The 18,343-nt window shown below is 35.1% G+C and overlaps 1 protein-coding gene across 3 annotated transcripts in view; it reads left to right on the top strand.

Moving 5' to 3' along the window:
- The window catches only part of DTNBP1 (dystrobrevin binding protein 1), a 69,638-nt gene that overhangs the window by 19,435 nt on the left and 31,860 nt on the right, over nt 1–18,343 (top strand). For 2 of the 3 annotated variants that reach the window (XM_010573175.1, XM_010573174.1), the window contains one exon: nt 11,255–11,277. The exons of the other annotated variant lie outside the window; for it this stretch is intronic. In XM_010573175.1, coding sequence (XP_010571477.1) covers nt 11,255–11,277 — 23 coding nt within the window. The remainder of the gene's footprint in view (nt 1–11,254; nt 11,278–18,343) is intronic. 3 annotated transcript variants of the gene reach the window in all.

Here is an 18,343-nt window from a genome sequence, read left to right as displayed (position 1 = left end):
GAATATTCACTTGTTCAGATCTATTTAAATAATTAAATATTTAATGGTAATAATTTGAAAATTCTAAATATGTGCTATTTAACAAAATAACACAAAAATTTAAAAAGTGCATAAAGCAACAGATTTGTACCCCCTAAAATATAGTAATCTTTCTGAAGTTTTCTGAGTTTTGTTTGTTCTCTAAGCTGTCCTCGCTCCCTCTCCCCCTCCCCTTGCCTCTGCTTTCAACGTCAAAATAGTGTTAAACTGTTGCCTACTTTGTTTAGCAGCATCTAATCAGTTCTATATATAGAATGCTAAGCAAACTACTTAACGTAATTATAAGCTGATTACATTTGGTCAGATCTAGACAAAACAGGAAGAATGCAGGTAATTTCTGGTTGATCATTACCACTGTATTTATTTAGGTAAAAAATTAACTGCTAGGTCGTTACTAGGACTCTTGCCAATGTAGATACCTGAAGAACGAACAGCCAGTTAACTTAATGTGAGTGTGATTTGTTATGTATGTTTGGAACTCATATCCTATCTTCCTCTCTTTAGTGTTTGGGGTTTTTACTGTGATACCGGCTACTGAAAGAATCAAGCGGGGGTTCAGGAGTCTATGCTCTCTCTTTAACACAAGAATTATTTTCAGGGAGTGGTTTTGTGGTAAAAAAAAAAAAAAAAAAAAAAAAAAAAAAAATCCTGTGTTTTGACAATATAGGGATGAGAGCTGAGATGAAAACAAAGTGTAGAAACTGTGGTTATTTTAAGCATGTTACAAAAAGTAATTTTATTGTAAAGTCACTGTAGAGCTTAGGCTAGAAGCTCACAGACTTCAAGTCTTTTGAATAATCTTCCTGTATGAAAGATTTAGAAGAAAGTGCTTTAGGTCAACATTAAAGTTTTGAAATGCAGCTTATGCTAACTGATTTTCAGAAATAGGTGACCCTATTAAATAGACCAACTTTATTTCAGTTCAAACAGATCAATTTTTTCTCTTTTGTCATTGTGTTAAGTACTAGTTACAAAGTAGATTCATCAATCCAATGTGTTTTCCACAATATATTTTAAAGCCCAGTGTTTTGGGAGATTGATTGTTTTTCTGTGTATGTATCTCTGGATTTTTAATATTCTCTTTTTTGTTTTTAAATCCACTGATCAGGGTACTAGTATTGTTGGATGAAGTCTAGATTCACCCTTGTTTTCTCTAGTTAGTCTTGCTGCAATTGTTTGCATGTATGTTAACATGAAACCATGCCATTTTGTTTCCTGTCCTTTTCTTAATCAAGCACAATTCTTCTTCCTTTCATCCTCCTACTGAGGACGTACTGCTTCTGACTGCAGAAGACTCCTTGTTTCCCTCCAGTCTCCAACAGCAGTTTTTGCATTCCCAAGGAAGTGCACTGTGTCCTTTAGGAAGCACTGTCAAAAGCTCATTTCTGTGCCAATTTTTATGTGCACCGAATTGCAGGCTTATGGTGTAAGATAAAATGTTTCTGTCCTGAAGCTGTACTTCCTATGAAGCTCTTAGTACCATTTGTATCCATTTCAGAGGGATCACCATTTTTTTGAAAAATAGAAACCCCTGGTTGTTTTATCAATTAAAAGGACCTGCCCAGCTGCAACATTTTGTAGGAATACATTGGAGATAGCAAAGAGTCCTTGTCACTGGAAATGGGTCAATACATTTTACTGTGTCTCATTTGACTTTACACATAGTTGTCTGAATTTTAATTTTTTTACGATGTCTTGGTTAAGGATCCTTTCTGTTTTTCAGTACTTGTCTGCTTTGAGAACAGACATAGAAGGAAAATGAATGAAGAAATCTAAAATCCTGAATCTGAAGTATACCCTGATGCTAGGGTATACTTCAACAGGTGAATGTTCAGTAATATTGCAAACCTTAGTGGTACCAATTTTTTTTCCTTTCTGGTGAGATTTAAAGAAATGCTTTACCCGAAGAGAAAATATGTTCTTAAAATGTATATTTACTCCCAATTTTGTAATTTAAAGGTTTATTTGTTGTCAAATAATGTGAAACCCCTATGCTTTGGTAATTAGTACAGTAGATGAGGAGTTGGACAGATTGTCAAAATTCTTGTTAGATGCATTGCCATGCCATGATGGTGGTTTTATGCTTCTGGAGGACAGTAATGTTTCATTCACTTTCTCATTCAGAAGGGTATAAAATTTGTGGCAATTGTATCGTGTAGGTTAGAGATGTGTATGTGAGGAAAATGTCTTAAGTTACCACTGTTTATTTCTTCTGTATGGTCTTCTGTTGGTTTTATCTCTCTTTCTATTTGCTTTGGGAACATAAGGGACAGTAAGGATTGTTGCAGTTACAGTGGCTTACATTAGGCCTGACCAACATAAACACTCAAAAAGTAAATACAAAAAACTTCTTTAGACAATTCAGACTAGTCTGCTTTTTGAAAAAGTTCCTCTGACTTAGGCCAATTAATGGTTATTTACTCACTAACATACAAAAAAAAATTTTTTTTGCTATGTTTTGCTTTCAAATACTATCTTTACCTCCTGCAGCATCACTGTAAAAAGCTGCCCTTTTTTTTGTGATCTTGTTTAACCTAAATTAATTAAGTTTTTTACCAAGGGCAAAAGAGAGAAGATGGAATTGGCTAATACACTGCCATGCAATATCGTGTTGCCTAAAAGAAGATTTCTGTGTCTAGATTTTGTTTAGATCCCATAGCATTCCCCAGGTGATAAGCTAGAACAGTACTCTGTACAGTGTATCATTTTCAGTGATGAATTTAAATTAATAAATTTCATAACCCTTTTAAGCTTTACATGTAATTTAAAAAATTAACTTTTTATATGTAAAAAGTATACCATTGTTGCAAATGTTTCAATCAAGTGTATTTTTTCCTTCCAACATTAAATGTGCAGTGAATTATTTCTAAGACTCTAGCTATAAGTTTCATAGTTCTCATCAAAATTTTCATCAAAGTAAGGTTTCATGCCATATTCTTCTTGATCAGTCTTCTGGTGGTATAGATTTTCAGCTGCTATACCTCTGTGTACCTGGGTACATAAATAATGATTTTGCAAGGGTGGATCCAGAACTTTTATTAGCTTCAGGACAGCTTTCATGGTAGATGTGCGGTGGATGACTGGCTTTGAGTTTTCATTAGGCATTAATTGTCTGGCTGTAAGTTTCTGTGCTCAAAGCAGAGTTCAGATTGCAGAGGTCTTTTCCATCCTGCTGTTCATGAGCTTGCTTACAGCAGAATCAGTAGCAAGTGTTTTCATGGTGATAACTGGCTGGAATTAATTTTATGGCCATCAGTTATTGCACTTCTTTGGACAGACACATGGAATGAGAATTTCTGTTGATCCTGAAAAACTGGGCTTGCACAAGGTTTGGAAAAGTTCCCTTGGTAATTGTGCTTCCTTCTGTGTAATTTTAGGGCTCTGAACTTTCTTTGTTTGCGAGAACACTTGCAGTACAGTATTTTGCACGCATCAACCCCAGAGGAGCATGCTGCTTCATTATTAGTGAATTTTACTCCCGTCAGTGCTCCAAGTATTTCAAAACATTGGGCAAGACTGAATACATAGCAGATCAAAGATTGTAGGGGTTTTGGCAGTTCTTATATTATTTGCAAAGTGTGAATGTGCAGTATAATTTCTGTCACTTTTCAGTTGATTTAATTTTGCCCTTTTGTGGTGGTCTTTGCTTGATGCAGAGAGACAATGATATTGTTATAAAGAGGTTTGTAGCGTACCTTCTCCTTATAGTTTTGTTTTCTTTTGAATAGGCATATTAAAGATTTTTTCTTTGTTAGCTTTTGTGACCTGCGATTAAAGGCTGAATGTTTGTGTTAGATCCTCTGCATCTTACAACACCTTTTACTAATGTTTTCTAGAAAATGTTAAACATTATGTCAATCCTGCATAACTTTTCTCTACCTTTGTAGTGCTGATTACTGGGCATAATCTGCAAATCCTGTCAATCTGTTAGGACCAGGCATTCTTTGTCCAGACTTATTGTACCAATAATAGAAACAGATGGTTTAGGACTGCCTTAATCATTGTTTTGTACTCTCCCTTACCTCAGAACTGCACTATTTATCAAAGTAATTCATTCATTGTGGCTAGCGGCGGAACAGGGCTTAGGTGTTTGTCATAACCACAGTAAAATCCATTCTCTGCTTTTGAGCAAGGTACTGTGCCTCCTGATAAATTCTGTCTTTCACTATGAATTATTTTCCTGAGATCTTCAATAATTCCTTTTCACTTACATCCAAAAGCAATTTGTTTAAAAAAATGTGTTAAATGCATTTATTGACAACACCTCTGTGAGGGAGATTTTACATTCCTGCATCAAAGGTATGTGTTGAGGATGCCTGAAGTGGTACAAGTACAAGTACTATCTGCCACAATTGCATTCATGCTGTGTGAAACCACATTCAGCATTTTAGGTAAAGAATGCATATGGGGTTACAGGCTTTTTTTACTACTTTGTTTTTGTGGACTTGTGGCATATTATATGTCACTTAGTGAATAAAGTTTGGCCAGTTTTTGAATACTGTGATTTTTTTTTTCTTTTAATGCTTATGAAGAAATTGATGGCTGAGTTAAAAGAAGGTCTGGATTTTATTGTGTGGCTGTTTACCAAAAACAGGTTGGCAGGAACCCTTTTTCTTTCTAGGAAAGACTAAAGATGGTGGAGCTGGTGGTGGAATTGTTTCTACCTTCTCTTAAATTTCTTCTCTCAAATTTCAGCTTTAAATTTTGATTCCTAAATTTTGGTTGTATGATAACAATAAACTGTGCTGATACATGTATCTTTTAGTGATCCAATGATAACATTGCATACTAAGATAAAAGTTCAAAAAAAATTCAAATTTAAAAACTGTCCCCTTTTGTTAGCAACAGGATGAAAGCAAAAACATAAAAACTGGGTCCTGTGCAAAATCTTACATCTGGAGGCATTTGCTTTTAGAGGAAGCTAAGAATTTATTCTGCATTTCAGGTTCCAGTTTGGAATGGCCAATGCTAAATGGCCTGTATCAGTCTCTTAGCAGAGGACAAAACACTTGGTTACTTTTAATGATTTCACTGCTACCATTTTCTCCTGTTTTTAATGCCATCTCCCTCATTTTTACTGTTCTTTCGAATGATAGCACCTGAAAGGTGACCCCCAATGTTCTTCATCAAGAAAAATATTTGTTTCTTTTTTTGAAACATCCAAAGAGAACTGCTTTCACTGTACCCTGGAACTGCTGAGTATGTTAGGATAGTATTTGGTTTTAGTTGTATTTATTAGCTTGATTACCAGTTAATCTTTGCAAATATTGTTACAAAATTTTGCTTTGATCCGTTCCATCTCCTGGAATGAAGTTGATGTAGAAGTTTTGCTGGAAGACACAGAAAGACTTCAGCTACTTTTGTAGCTGCATTTGAGTATGGAAACAAAAACATCTCCATTGCAACATTATTTAAATTCCTTAGTGCTTTGCTCTTCTGTTTTATTGGATAAAATTTCACATTTGATGGTGAAGAATCCTGACCTGTCTTTAGTGTTTCTTCAGATAAATAGAAACCTTGCCTGCTGCTTAATTCTAAGAGTACTTTAGTAGTAGTTTTAGATTTTATTGATTTTTTTTTTCATTACTTAAAAGGCCTTTCATTACTTAAGTCTCAAAGGTATTTCAAAGTAGTAGTTGGCCTAAGTGATGTGAAAGGGGTGCTTAAGGAATCTAGGGGAGGGAAAGCATTTTTCTGTCATTGTCATAAGTGCTAATCCTAAGTACACAAAAAAGTACTTGAAATATTTCTGCACACCATGCAAGTGACATAAGTTTTGAGTTCTCAGGTTTTTGGGTTTTACTTCTGATGACTTCCAGAGGAAAGTCCCTCTCATGGCTTTTTAGCTTACTAAAGCTTGAATCAGGCTATGGAAGGAAATTTTTTTTTTTTTTTCTATCATTTTGAAAACTTAACTGTACCAGACATAACAGGTGAAATGCAGTATTTCTCAGGTTTTATTTTGGATCTTGTTAGGTGCCAGAAGTATTTTTAAATTAAATTGCACATAAGCAGCTATATTTGCTTTAAATTGTGAATTTTGAGTTGTAAATATGATTTACAACTCAACATTTATAAACATATTTCATTGTAAAATCTTTCAAATTTAGTCCTCAATTTTTACCATCTATCGGCTGTCTTGAGATTGTCTTTTGTTTATGCATGGGTCTAGTAGTTTGAATTTATTGGCTGTTACTTTCAGAGCTAGTGTTAGAAAATCATTCCTGACATTCATTTATGACTTTTTTACTTTCTCATCTGCCTACTCTTTTCTTGAAGATAAAATATGGAACTGTCACTTCAGGCTGCTGGCATCATTGTAAAGAATGTGGTGTTTCTGTGGTCTCTAGGTATTTAATTGAATTCTCTTGTGTTTTGTTACCTTGGGGTAATTGATCTTAGTGTTACAGCCCTTTGCAAGATACAGTAGAACCTAAGAACTTTGTCTTGCTTTTGTTGAACAAACTAAATTGCCATTGATTTCAGTAACTTAAAGCAGGATGGTTTTGACTCTTCCTCCCGTATTCTTCTTCCTGGATTTATTTTTGTTTATCAGTGATAACCAATATAATCTTCCTCCTAGTGTCCATCTCTTCTTCCCAGTGAATAAAGTAAGGTTAACCCAATAGTGCAATGAAAAGCCTGAGGAGAATGGGAAGGTAATTGGGAATTTGATTTTGCCTTCTAACTATTCATGTAAGTTCTGGTCATGTCAGTTACTCTGTGGGACAAGTTATAGATTGTAGACAGTTTGTTTCACCTGTTGTCTCCAAAATTATATTTTCTCTCCACAACCCTGAAGCTCAACTTTTCTGTAAATGAAGAAGTTGAGACCACTGACAACATGATCATCAGAACATTCCAGGTAACTTAAGAGTAATAATTCAAAAGACACATCCAGTCTCAACAGACCTTCAAGGCACTACTGTTTTAATTCGCTTCAGAATTCATGGTACTTCTTGCAAATAAAAAATTGTATAAAAGGTATACTTCAGACTGAAATGGACTATTGTATTTTTACCAATGTCTATATATATCCCTCTCCTCTATACCTGTGGCTTAGGTCTTTTTTGAAGGGATGTTTCAGAGAAGTTCTCAATGGCATCTCTTGCATGAGTAATGCTTTGATTTAATTTCTTTAGGTTATTTTGAACCATGAGACATTATCAGCTGTGCCTTTTTAGGCATGGTACATAGAGGGGTTTATAGTCAGATTTACCTGTGTCCATCATGCTCAGAAGGGGCTGAGAATCTGATTAGTGTGTCTCTTATGCTGGCATTAAATATACCTGAATATCATTGTGCTGACTTAAGTATTATCTTGAAGAAGTAGGCAACCAGGTTTATGCAATTGGGTTTTCGCTGGCAATTGTTGCCCTTTACTTGCTGCTATCATGTTGGTCATTTTCACCTGAATTCAAGGGGTATAGAATTTCACTAAGCCCCCATCTATTTTATGAAAACAAGCAACTGGAAAAGGAGATGAAAATTATTGCCTATATGTGTGGCCGAACAGTTTTCATGGGCATAACTACAGTGTAGATGGAGCCTGTACAGCCTCTTGCCTCTCAGGAAAGAAGCTGAGCTTCTGAAGTTGCACAACACACAGGGGAAAATTACTTTTGAAGTGCCTTCATGCCTTTATAGTCTGATTATTTTAGCCTTTAGCCTGTTATTTTAGCCTTTTTTTCTTGCTTAGTGGTACTAAAATTCATCTTTCACTGAGAGGAAATATTTATGTTACATTATAATACGACTATTAATTAAGTCCTTTCTTCTGAAAGCTTACTGTTATCTGTAAAAAAGTAAAGAATATTCTTATTTGTGTCACTAGTCAGATTTGTTGGCACTAACCTAAAATTTAGTAGCTAAAGTAAAAGAGCGTATAGTCAGATGCCAAATAGTAGGTTGTATTGATTATTGGTCAGACTCCGCATGAGAGTTCCTTTAATCCTGGATAGATGCTGAGCAGCTCACACTGGGCTTCAAGAGCCTTCATGTGTAGCAAGACTAGGGGCAAGGCAGGCGTGTGTTTTCTTTCTCATAATAATGGAAAGGTTTATCTCATCTGTCTGTGAAGTGCATGAATTTTTTTGGATGAAAACTCTATAAAATCCAGGAGTATTTCTCAGTGGAAAGCTTTCAATTGCCTTAAACTAGTTAGACAAATGGGGTAGAGAGGAAGGCTATCCTTTTCCTGCGGAAAACATGTATAGGGTAATACACTTCTGAGCTGAAGCAGTTGACAGAACTCTTCTGCTGAGATGATTCATTGCACTGCACTTTTGTCTTCTAGTATGATGTTGTTACTAAGCTATCCATCAAAGGCTGAGCTCTGTTGCTGTAGCTTTTGTATAAACCTAATGTGAAAAATCATCTCAAAGAATGCACAATTTAAAGTTAAAAGAAAAACAAATACAAAAATGTAATATATAGTATTGAAGCTGGTAATTTAATATGGCAAGATCTAAAATAATAAGAGGCAGAAGTCCTAGCTACTCATCCAGGCCTACTTCCAGTGCAAGTTTTTCCTCCTGCTTGTCTTTTAACCTCCTTTTGAAGATGACTGTTTTCCAAAACTGTTTTCAGTTTAATCTTTTTCATTTTAATTACTCAAGCTGTTTTTTCTTTTATAGAGTGTCTGTGTTCCAAATACATTGAACTTACATTAAGAAGGAAGCTATGTATTTACTTTTGCAGATGATTTTTTGTCTCTAGATTTCTGGAGAGATGTAGGAGGTTATCTTCTTCTTGACAGTTTATCAATAAATACAAAAATGTTTATTTACTTACAAAGGGGATGAGAAATGTCACACTTTGTAATACATTTTTGTCTGTACATCCATCTAGAACTTTGTAATTACACATCTAGAAAATGTACTGATACAATCTTCAGCCATCTGTTTTTTTCAGTGTCTTTACAAGTCATAGTCTCCTTTCTACTTTAGGTTTAGTGTCTGGTTCTTACCAAAGCTGATGATGAACGAGGTTTAGGATTAAAATTTTAAAACTTCAAGTTTTTATTTGGATAACTTGATTAAATAAAAAAGAAAAAAATCCTTTATGTTGCTGATGCAGAGCATATTTTCAATGAGTGTGTTTTTTAATATGTATTTCTAAATATATGTTTTAAGAGTGTTGTGAGAAACCACAAGATGCAATTGATTCATTCATGTTGTCTAAAATATAAAGAATCATCAATCTTTGGATCTTAATTGGTATGAGGATACTAGGTAATGCAGATCCTTAAATTCCAAATCTGTATTTTTACTGTATGCTAATCGTAGATATTTTAAATTTTTCAGCGGTATGTGTTAAAAAAAAAAAAGTGTTGTCAAATATTAATTTCCAACTTTCTTAATGAATGGCAATTACATATATGGATACAGTGACAGCAGCTTAATGCATCAACCCTAAAAATGGATTTTGAAAGGGAGAATTGTGGGGTTTTAGACAAAAGCAATGAATATCACTGTCAGTTGGTTACTGTATTAGCATCTTGTTTGTTAATCTGTTTGAACACAATGAGTAATTTTTTTGTCTTCCCTTTTGGAGATAAGTGGCATAAGACCTCCTGATTCTAGGTGCAAGTAGTGTAGGTTTTTTCCTCTTACTTTCACAAGATGTTTCCTCAGTATGGTTTTGTTTCAGTCTGTGGAAAACAAGCATTTCCTGTGATTGTTGTTTTCTCAGTTAGTATGCCATTATTAAAAAATAAGGAGTGCAACTTGTGAGAGTGTTTAAGAATTTTGTAATTATATTTAGAGTATGCAAGGTAGGAAAAATTTATTAGGGTATGAACCTGCAAATCACAGGTGCTGTGAAGTAGCTTATTCCCTGGTAAAAAAGGGAGAAACTGGCTAGGGAAAGGGATGTTGGAGAAGCAGGAAGGGAAATAGATACTCACAGGAAGTTACAACTAATAGGCTTCTCTACTGTAAATCACACTATACCCTGTTTCCTGATAAAGCACCCATTCTTTCAAAAACCCGTATTTGACATTTGGTGACAAAAGTGGGATGTTCACTGAAAATGTGGAGGTAAACGTATTCTCTTGCTTCTTTTAGAATAGTTTTGTCTTGCTTAGAAATTAAGTTGTTTCAGGCTTGAAACAGTTTTGTTAGTTCTTGATGCAAGAATAAATGCTGTATTGCATCATCTGTTAGGGAGGGGAAGGAGTTATGGTATAGCATATGTATTGTGAAACAGTGTGGTAGGTGACTCAGTAATGACTGAAGCATGCTTTAGGCTATGGATAGTGAATAGAATCATTTATCTGGACAACTGTGAGTTCGGTCCTTTTTTAAATTTATTTTTCTTATAATCACTTTTGCTTTCAAAATTCAGAATCTAACTAGGCAGTCTGCAAGGCAGAGACTGAAAAGATGTTCGTTATAAATGAGCATTTTGTAAGGAAAAGGCCAGCATTCTGCCTTATCTAAGCTATTACTTTGATTCTCCTTTAGCCTCTAAAGTAATGATAAATCACTACTTTGTAGCGATGGGAAATGGAGCATTTTGCAGTTTCCTGAAAACCTAGAATATTTCCCTTTAGTTTTATAGCCTTTGCATTCACAATTGCATAACTATGAAAAGTGGAAGGTGGCCTGGTATGAAGGAAAAAATATACTATTGCTGTTGACTTCATTTCTTAGCTTTCTGGTATGTGACTGTTGTGGGTTATCTGTCACTTTCTGTACTTCAGAATCCTCTCCTCTGAGGAATGTCACTGTATGCCTCTGTTGCCTTTAAAGTGTGTTGTAACTGAGTCAGTGGTATTGTCAAATTTTTCTCCTTCACTGTTGCCAAAAGGGTTTTGAATAGCATTGATGAAAATGGAACACTAATTGTTATTCACTGTGCTATAAATTGGCAAAGCTCTGCTAAGCAGTGGATGTTTTAGTACCTAAAGCCTTAAGAAGTCTTGGTTATTTTTGCAACAGTGTATCTAGAAATTATGTGGCTAGATATAAATGTGCAATATTTTGTGTAATTGTACATATTTATAAATACGTGGTAGCCTAATTTCTAAACAGGTTGATAGTGTTTGCTTTAGATAAACACACATAGTAATTTTATCTTTATATATGATTATATTCAAATTCTTTGTTTTTTCATCTTTTAATGAGTCTTAAACCATGTAAAATATCTCCTGTAGTTCTAGATGTAGTATTTCTAATAATATATATTTTTTAATTCTGCTTTTCTCCAACAGGAAGGAACTTGAGACCTTCAAAGGTAAATTCTATTTTTAATTTTCTACTTGAATGTTTGCAAGAGTTACAGTAACTCTTGTATTAAGTGAAACTAGCAAGGAACTGTTCCAGTTCTACATTTGACAATGTTAATTTTGTGCCACCCCAGGAGGCTGTTTATTATTCAGTTTACCTGTTCTTGCTACTGGTTTCTTTGGGACAGTTGTAAGTGTAGGAAGAGCACAAATGGTTCTGTTGTCTTAGCTAGGTTTCAGAGATTCTGTATCTAATTCAAGCCTTTCTCTTGCTGTTCAGTTTTGGAAGTTAAGGGCTTTGTGTTCAACTAGTTGATGTCTTTTCTAGCATGAATGTGTTTTTGACATGAGTCGCAGGCTGTTACTTGTTAGACTTTTGTCTAGCTATTTCTAGGAAATTTTCACAGTATTATGTTACATCAGACAAATGCAATTTTTGTAGCTCAACTTGTTGGATATACAGGAAGCTATATACAAATATCTGTCCTACATAATATGAAATGGCTAGAAAATCTGTCATGTATTATTGCTTTGTCTGTGGTGCATAGATGAAACACACTACCGTTCTCAGTAAATCTTAAATTCAGGCTTACTCTACCTACTAATTTTAATGTTTGATCAGCTTGACAATTGCTATTATCTTTTGCTTTGAATAAGGTGTGACTGTGGTTTTGTGACTAGTCTTTATTTATGAGAATGAAGTCAAGTACATTGACTTATGTCAATTAATTGTCTCTTGAAATTGAAAGAAGTGATGGAAATTTCTATCAGCTGCATTCCTCTTTGCCTTTTCAGTTCATTACTCTCATCTTTACATAATGCTAAAAGAGGAAAATAATAAAGCTAACATTAAGAGACAAGCAACACAGATGATGTAAAATGTCACTTTATCTGTAGCTTACCATAACAACCCTTTTTTAGATTGATTTGACAGCTTTCAACACAGACTAGCTCAATACAAAATGAAAAATGCTAAGCTCATTCTGTTCCAAAGCAAGGCAGCTACTTTTTGTAGTACCTGATGCTTGTGAGAATAGTGAATCCTGTTTTTTTTGTTTGTATGTATTAGGCATTTTAAGTGAGTTTCTGGAAGCCAGGAGGATAGTTTCCAGAGTTATTTCTCTCTTGGCTTCTTGTTTTTCCAATAGAGATTGTAATTTTATTTGACAGTAAGTATTTTACAAAGACAATTATTTTCATGGAAGAGGAAGGTGTTAGCTGTGTGTTGACCTTGAAATTTATACCAGACTAAGTAACTGGTTCTGTAATAGTGACAGAGGCATACAGATTTCCAATACTAGTTATGAAAGGCTTGTCCTGGGTAGACAAGGCTTGTCTTGGTAGCCAAGAAAGGGTTTTTAGTTTACTAAGAGGGAAAATTGCAAACAGATGCCAAGAAAAAAGCCAAAGTGTTTGCGTGTTTCTTCACTGAAAGTTCAACAGCAGTCTGTGGCTAATGTAGCCAGTATCAATGGGAAAGGAGTAGGATCTCATGCTATAACAAGGAAGGACCAGATTAGAGGATACTGTAGGTGTGTTGGACATTTTTGAACCAACTGATCGAATTTATACTCAAAAGTATTGGCAGAAGCTATGGAACACCGGAAAAGCACAGGCAGAGTGACAGATTATTAAAAATGGGTATTGAACATCAGTCAGCCAAATTTCTGTGTTTTTTCGTGCAATGAAGAGATGGACAAGCTTGTACCTGACAGAAGAGAGGACTAATAGCTAACAAACTCTCAAGAATAGTTATATCAAGCAAGTCTAAATTCTTTCTGTAAGATGACAACAATATGCTTTAAAATAAACAATAGATACCATATTTTGACTTTGGCAACAACTTTCACTGTCTTGCCTGACATTTTCCCAGGAAATTGAGATTAAACCAATGAAAAGCAGGTGCATACCTGATTGGAAATACATGCTTGGAGAAAATGTTTTTATGGTTTCTTGCTTACCAAGTTGTTCTTTCTCAGATCTGATGCTACTTGGAATTTTTGTTGTTAACCTGGATTGTGAAGTAGAAGTGTTCATTAGATTGGCTTCAGTCAGTCTTTTTCCAGCCTTTTGGACCTTCAGCCAATTTCTGAGAATCTAGTATATATTTCATCAGCTGATCAGAAACAGGGAGAGTAAGAGCTTTCTGGTCATGAAGGATTCATGATTACATAGTGACAGATGTTTCAGTTCTACAGCAGCTTTGCCCAATCTAACTGGTGGCTTGTCCTTGCATTTTTCTGTTTTAGGCTACTTCCAAGGCTCACTAGATTTGTGCAGAAAATGATGTGTCATTTGGTTTGGTTTAGTTTCGGTTGATGAAGCATGCTGAAATAACTCAGTAGATGGCCAGAGAAATCCTGGCACAGAAGAAGGAAAAGGCAACAGCAAGAGCAGGAAGCATGTCTAAGTTACCAATGTAACACAGTCACCTAAACCCCAAATATTTCTAGTGGTACGTTACCTAACACATTTTAAGGTTGAGTTGAGGAAAGGAAGTATTAGGACCATTATGTAAAGCTTTTATAAATAAAATCTTATCTTGCTTATAAATATGGTTTGTTGTATTCAAGAAAGGTTGGTTCCATCTGAAATATGTTAAGTGGTTGGGTAGACGATTCTTTACATTTTTGTATTGCGAGTATAGACTACATCCTCAATTAATTCATCCTTGCATACCTGTACAGAGTGAAATGTGTTCATAAACATTCAGTTAATAAAATAGCCAGTGCAGGGCCTAGGAAAGAACAACTGTTTCCAGTACCTTTATATACACTTGCATCTTTCAATGCATGTGCAGCTGAAACCGTTGTACATTAAATTGTGTTGTAATGGAGAAGAACAGAAATGCCAGTTTTCGTAACAGTAAGTTGTTATTTGTGAATCTGAATACCATATGCTAAAAAGTATTGGCTTCCAGATTATGGATGGTAAATGTCTTGCATAAAAATGTATTTCATAAATATGTAAGTTCATTCTATCTGATTCTGCAGAAATTGAAGTACCACAACAACATTCCTTAAATATGTTCGCTAAAGGGGGTAAAAAGAGGGTTGTATGCATGTTTTTCAGTGTCCAAATATAACTCTCACATGCACTAGTGCTGAGTTCTCATGCCTTGCTCAGGATAGAAAGTAGGTTTTACTGGAATTAAGAAACTGGTATAGTTTGAGGGTCAAAATAGCACATCACTGGAAACTTGAATTCAGTGATGCATCCCATCAATTTCACAATGAATACAGAAAAAGTACTAATTGTATATTGGCACTGACCATGATAATGCAGGTCTGGCTCACAAGACAGGGGGCACCTTCACAGGTCTCTCGGATGTGTTTTAAAACTTTAGTTTCCTGGAGTTTTGTATTTGTTTAAATATAAACACATATAGATGCACAGGTGTAGTCTGGATGGGACCACAGTAAGCTTGTGAAATCTTCAAATGTATATAAACTTGCAAACATTTTAAGTGCCCTTGTATACCTAATATTTATGAAAGACTTGTTTGAAACAAAATCAACCTTCACATAACCAAGAAACAGAACTGTTTCTGGTTTCATTTAAATCTTCATACTGAGTGCGCTAAGGTACAAAGTGGTCTATTCTTTGAGGATACCAGGTGTCATCAACAAGGGGCTCAAAACAAAGCTCAGTGTATATACCTGTTTGCAGCATTGAAAAGTGTTGAGAATCCACTAACACTCTTGCTTGTTGACGTTATTACCTTTAAGTAGCATGAAATAAGTACATAACACTATTTTAAGAAATGATGAATTATTTTTGTATTTGTCAGTGGAGATACTGTTTTAGAATTTTTTCCTGCCTTTTTCACATTTGTATTACAGATTGTACTCTCTTTCATCATGAAAAGTAGATTTTATTTTTCTTCCTTTTGTGTTAAGACTATTTACAGGGCCAGACATTCTCCTTTGTTGTTTGCTCTATGCATGGTGTATAGGGGCAGAACAAACCTCTCCAGTCTCGTCTCTTCTAACCTCAAGGGGTTTCTATTGCACTGTAAACATAAGATATTGCTTAATAATCTGTGATGCTGAGAAAGTGAAGGTTAGAAGCTTTCCTGCTTTTTTGTAATAAGGATCTCTCTCTGAAGAAGGCAGAGTTGTGTGATGTCCCTGTTGATACTCTGCTACAATACTGGCATTTGTGTACCTGAAGTGTGGGTGTGCATTAGGGCAAAACATGTCAAGCATTGTCCAGTTTATTTTTTTTAGTAATTTATCTCTCAGAGAGCAAAGCTCTCAAAGGTGATAGATTTATGGATGAAAACATTAGGTATGCCATATGAAGTAGCCTGCAAATTTCTTCCTAGCGTGCATCAATTCCAATGTTCGGAGAACTGCTTGTAGAAGCTTGCTTATGCCCTGTGCTGTCCTGTCCTGGCTGAGGCTTATAAAGCTGCTAGGGGGGAGGAAAAAAAAAAAAAAAAGAGTTCTGTTGTGGATCTTGGCAATTTCTTGCAACAGTAGAATTTGTTTTAGTTGATATTTGTGTAAGTGTGTATTTGTTTTTAGTATTTGATAGACTGTACTCTTATGTGGTTTAGAAAGGGTGTGTATCATTTTTACAGCTGAGAAACTAGAAATTAGATAGCAAATATGTGGTTATTTTCTCTTGATACTTGAAACCTAGTGCATTCATGACTGCACTGAGATTTGAAATCATTCCACCATTCTTCTATGCACGTGGTACAATTTTTTTTCATATATTTTTTTTAAAGTTAATATTTCTTCTGTTCCAGCACAGCCAGGACTGTGTAGTAAATATTTACAGAATACTGTTAATCTCTTTACAAGATGGAAGAGTGAAGCAGAGCTGTGAGGTAGATAATGGAAAAACAAAAAGTTATAAAAGTAGTAGAATTGCACAATGGCAATAACATGCTGCTGAGTTTACTTCAGGCTTTGTCCAAATGGGAACTGCATACATGATAGATTTAAAAATTGCTTCTAAAAGTCCCTTTTTATTTAAAAAAAGTTTAGGATGAAATGTTTTGAGTTTGTTTCTGGAAAGAAAACTAAAGCAGTAGAGGCCATTTGGTAATCAGCAACACAGCACTTTTGGACAATAAAAGGTGGCAGAAACTTTGTAAGGGCAGATACACACATGGCTTTGACTACTGAGTCATGCATATTTCTAAGCTTTAACAGGATTAGTTTCATTCAAGCTCAGGGAAACTGGTCATATGACCATTTTCAGCACTTCTATTTACAATACAACAAAATATGTTTTCAGCTCTTTGCATCAGAGATCTCTCCCAAACCAGTCCTGATAAGTTTTCAAAACTTTGTCAAAATACTCTTTCTGAGAAGGAGGCTGGTGAAGTTAAGAGGTGTTTTTTCTTGCTTTTCTCTTCTAAGTTAAGTCACTGGGTCACATTTGATATGCAGATCTTTTGTCATCCCTCTTCATGTGTGTAAGAAGCTTCTGTTGAAATTGCAGTTTTCCAGTCCTTTTACCAGTAGCTTAAATATGTTTGTATATAAACTTTAATTTCCTGGCTTTTATTGTTCCCTTCTCTAAGTGTACATGATGTTTGGAGCAGTCTGTTGCCTCCATCCCTTTGTTCTCCTTTTTTTGAAATCTACTTGCCTCAACAGATAGTGTGTCAAACTCATTTTTTTTCTTCCAGTCTAGGGATCTTTATCGTGCTGTGTTCTCATGGTTGTCAAAATAAACAGCTTTTTCCTAATCTTCATGTTGTCTTCCAGATGCATGGGTAATATGCAATAGAGATCTTCGCAGCTCGTGGTTGACAAAGCTCGTACATTCAATGATGTAGTTGTTCTAGAAGTTGTTCTGTAATTTTGAACACACAATCCTGTATGTTTCTTATGAGCAAGAGTAGATGACATTGTGGTAGAAAATCATACCAGCCACATGGAGTTCATTTACTTTAACATTTCCAAATATACTACTACCTCAGAGCCCTAGAGCCTGTCACATTAGGAACATGCAAAGTTTCATTACTGCGAGGAATTTTTTCTTGGCATATTGTGTCCATAACCAAGTTGGTTAATAATGAAAGTTCTAATTTAATGTTGTATTTTGTGATTTTGCATTTCAATGACTCATTTGAATAGGGGAGGGAGGATGTCTTTTGTTATTTGGATGCCTCTTCCAAACATGCTGTGGGAGATATGCAGTGCTTCTGCTGTGAGTATTTCCTGATTGTTTTAGAATTTATTTAGGTGACCATTGTCAAAAACTTCAATGTTTAAACCTTGTAGCACAGATATAAAAGAAGACAACTCTTATTTTGGCATACCGGAAAACAGTTAGGAAACAATTGCTTATTTCTATTGTAATAAAGCTAAGGTGGAGTTAAAATTTCAAGGATATTCAGGGTTCAGGGTTTTTCCTCATTATTTTGCTATAAGCTGAAAATATACTGATAGATTTCTAGTTAATAATGTGTGTTGCCAGCTTCTTTCCCATCCTGGCTATGGGAGGAGAACCTTGCAACTTTCGATGTCCTGTATTGTCTGTGGCAAGAATTGACCAAGACTCCCATACATGGTAACCATTCTCTTGAGAATGGAAAGATTTGAGACTTGGGCACTTCTAGTCAAACCTTGAGTGAAAGGCAAATAAGTTTTAACTACTGAAATCTTTTGTTATAGTGTAATAGAATGAGACAAATGGAGAAGAAAAACAAATGGTAAAGTGTCCTTATAGCTACTTTGCTTTTGATTTAGCTTTTTGTGTTCAAGTTTGCAGACTCTCTCATCTGTTTACCTGTCAGGACACATTTTAAAAGTTTCTAGATCTGAATCTAGCCACTTGTAACTTCTGTCCTCTTTTTTGCCTTCCTTGAAATAAATATGGACTTCAAGTCAAGCCTTTCAAAGAAAAAAAATGTTTTAAAATCCTTTTAAATAGAAAAATTTAAAGAAAGTTCACTCTAGATCTTTCACTGATTTCAATGCTCCCCAGTAAATAATTAAGTCTTTATACATCAGGGCAGATATCACCAGCACTGGGATGTAAAAGCTTTCAAATACACATTTCTGTAGCCCACAGGTGGATGGTGCTGAGTTGCACACATCTGATTCAATT

This window comes from Haliaeetus leucocephalus, unplaced genomic scaffold (assembly GCF_000737465.1).
Source record: "Haliaeetus leucocephalus isolate CR32 unplaced genomic scaffold, Haliaeetus_leucocephalus-4.0 Scaffold373, whole genome shotgun sequence".
Lineage (NCBI taxonomy): Eukaryota > Metazoa > Chordata > Aves > Accipitriformes > Accipitridae > Haliaeetus > Haliaeetus leucocephalus.
The sequence above is the reverse complement of the archived record's forward strand: the minus strand, read 5'-3'. Positions and strand labels throughout refer to the sequence as shown.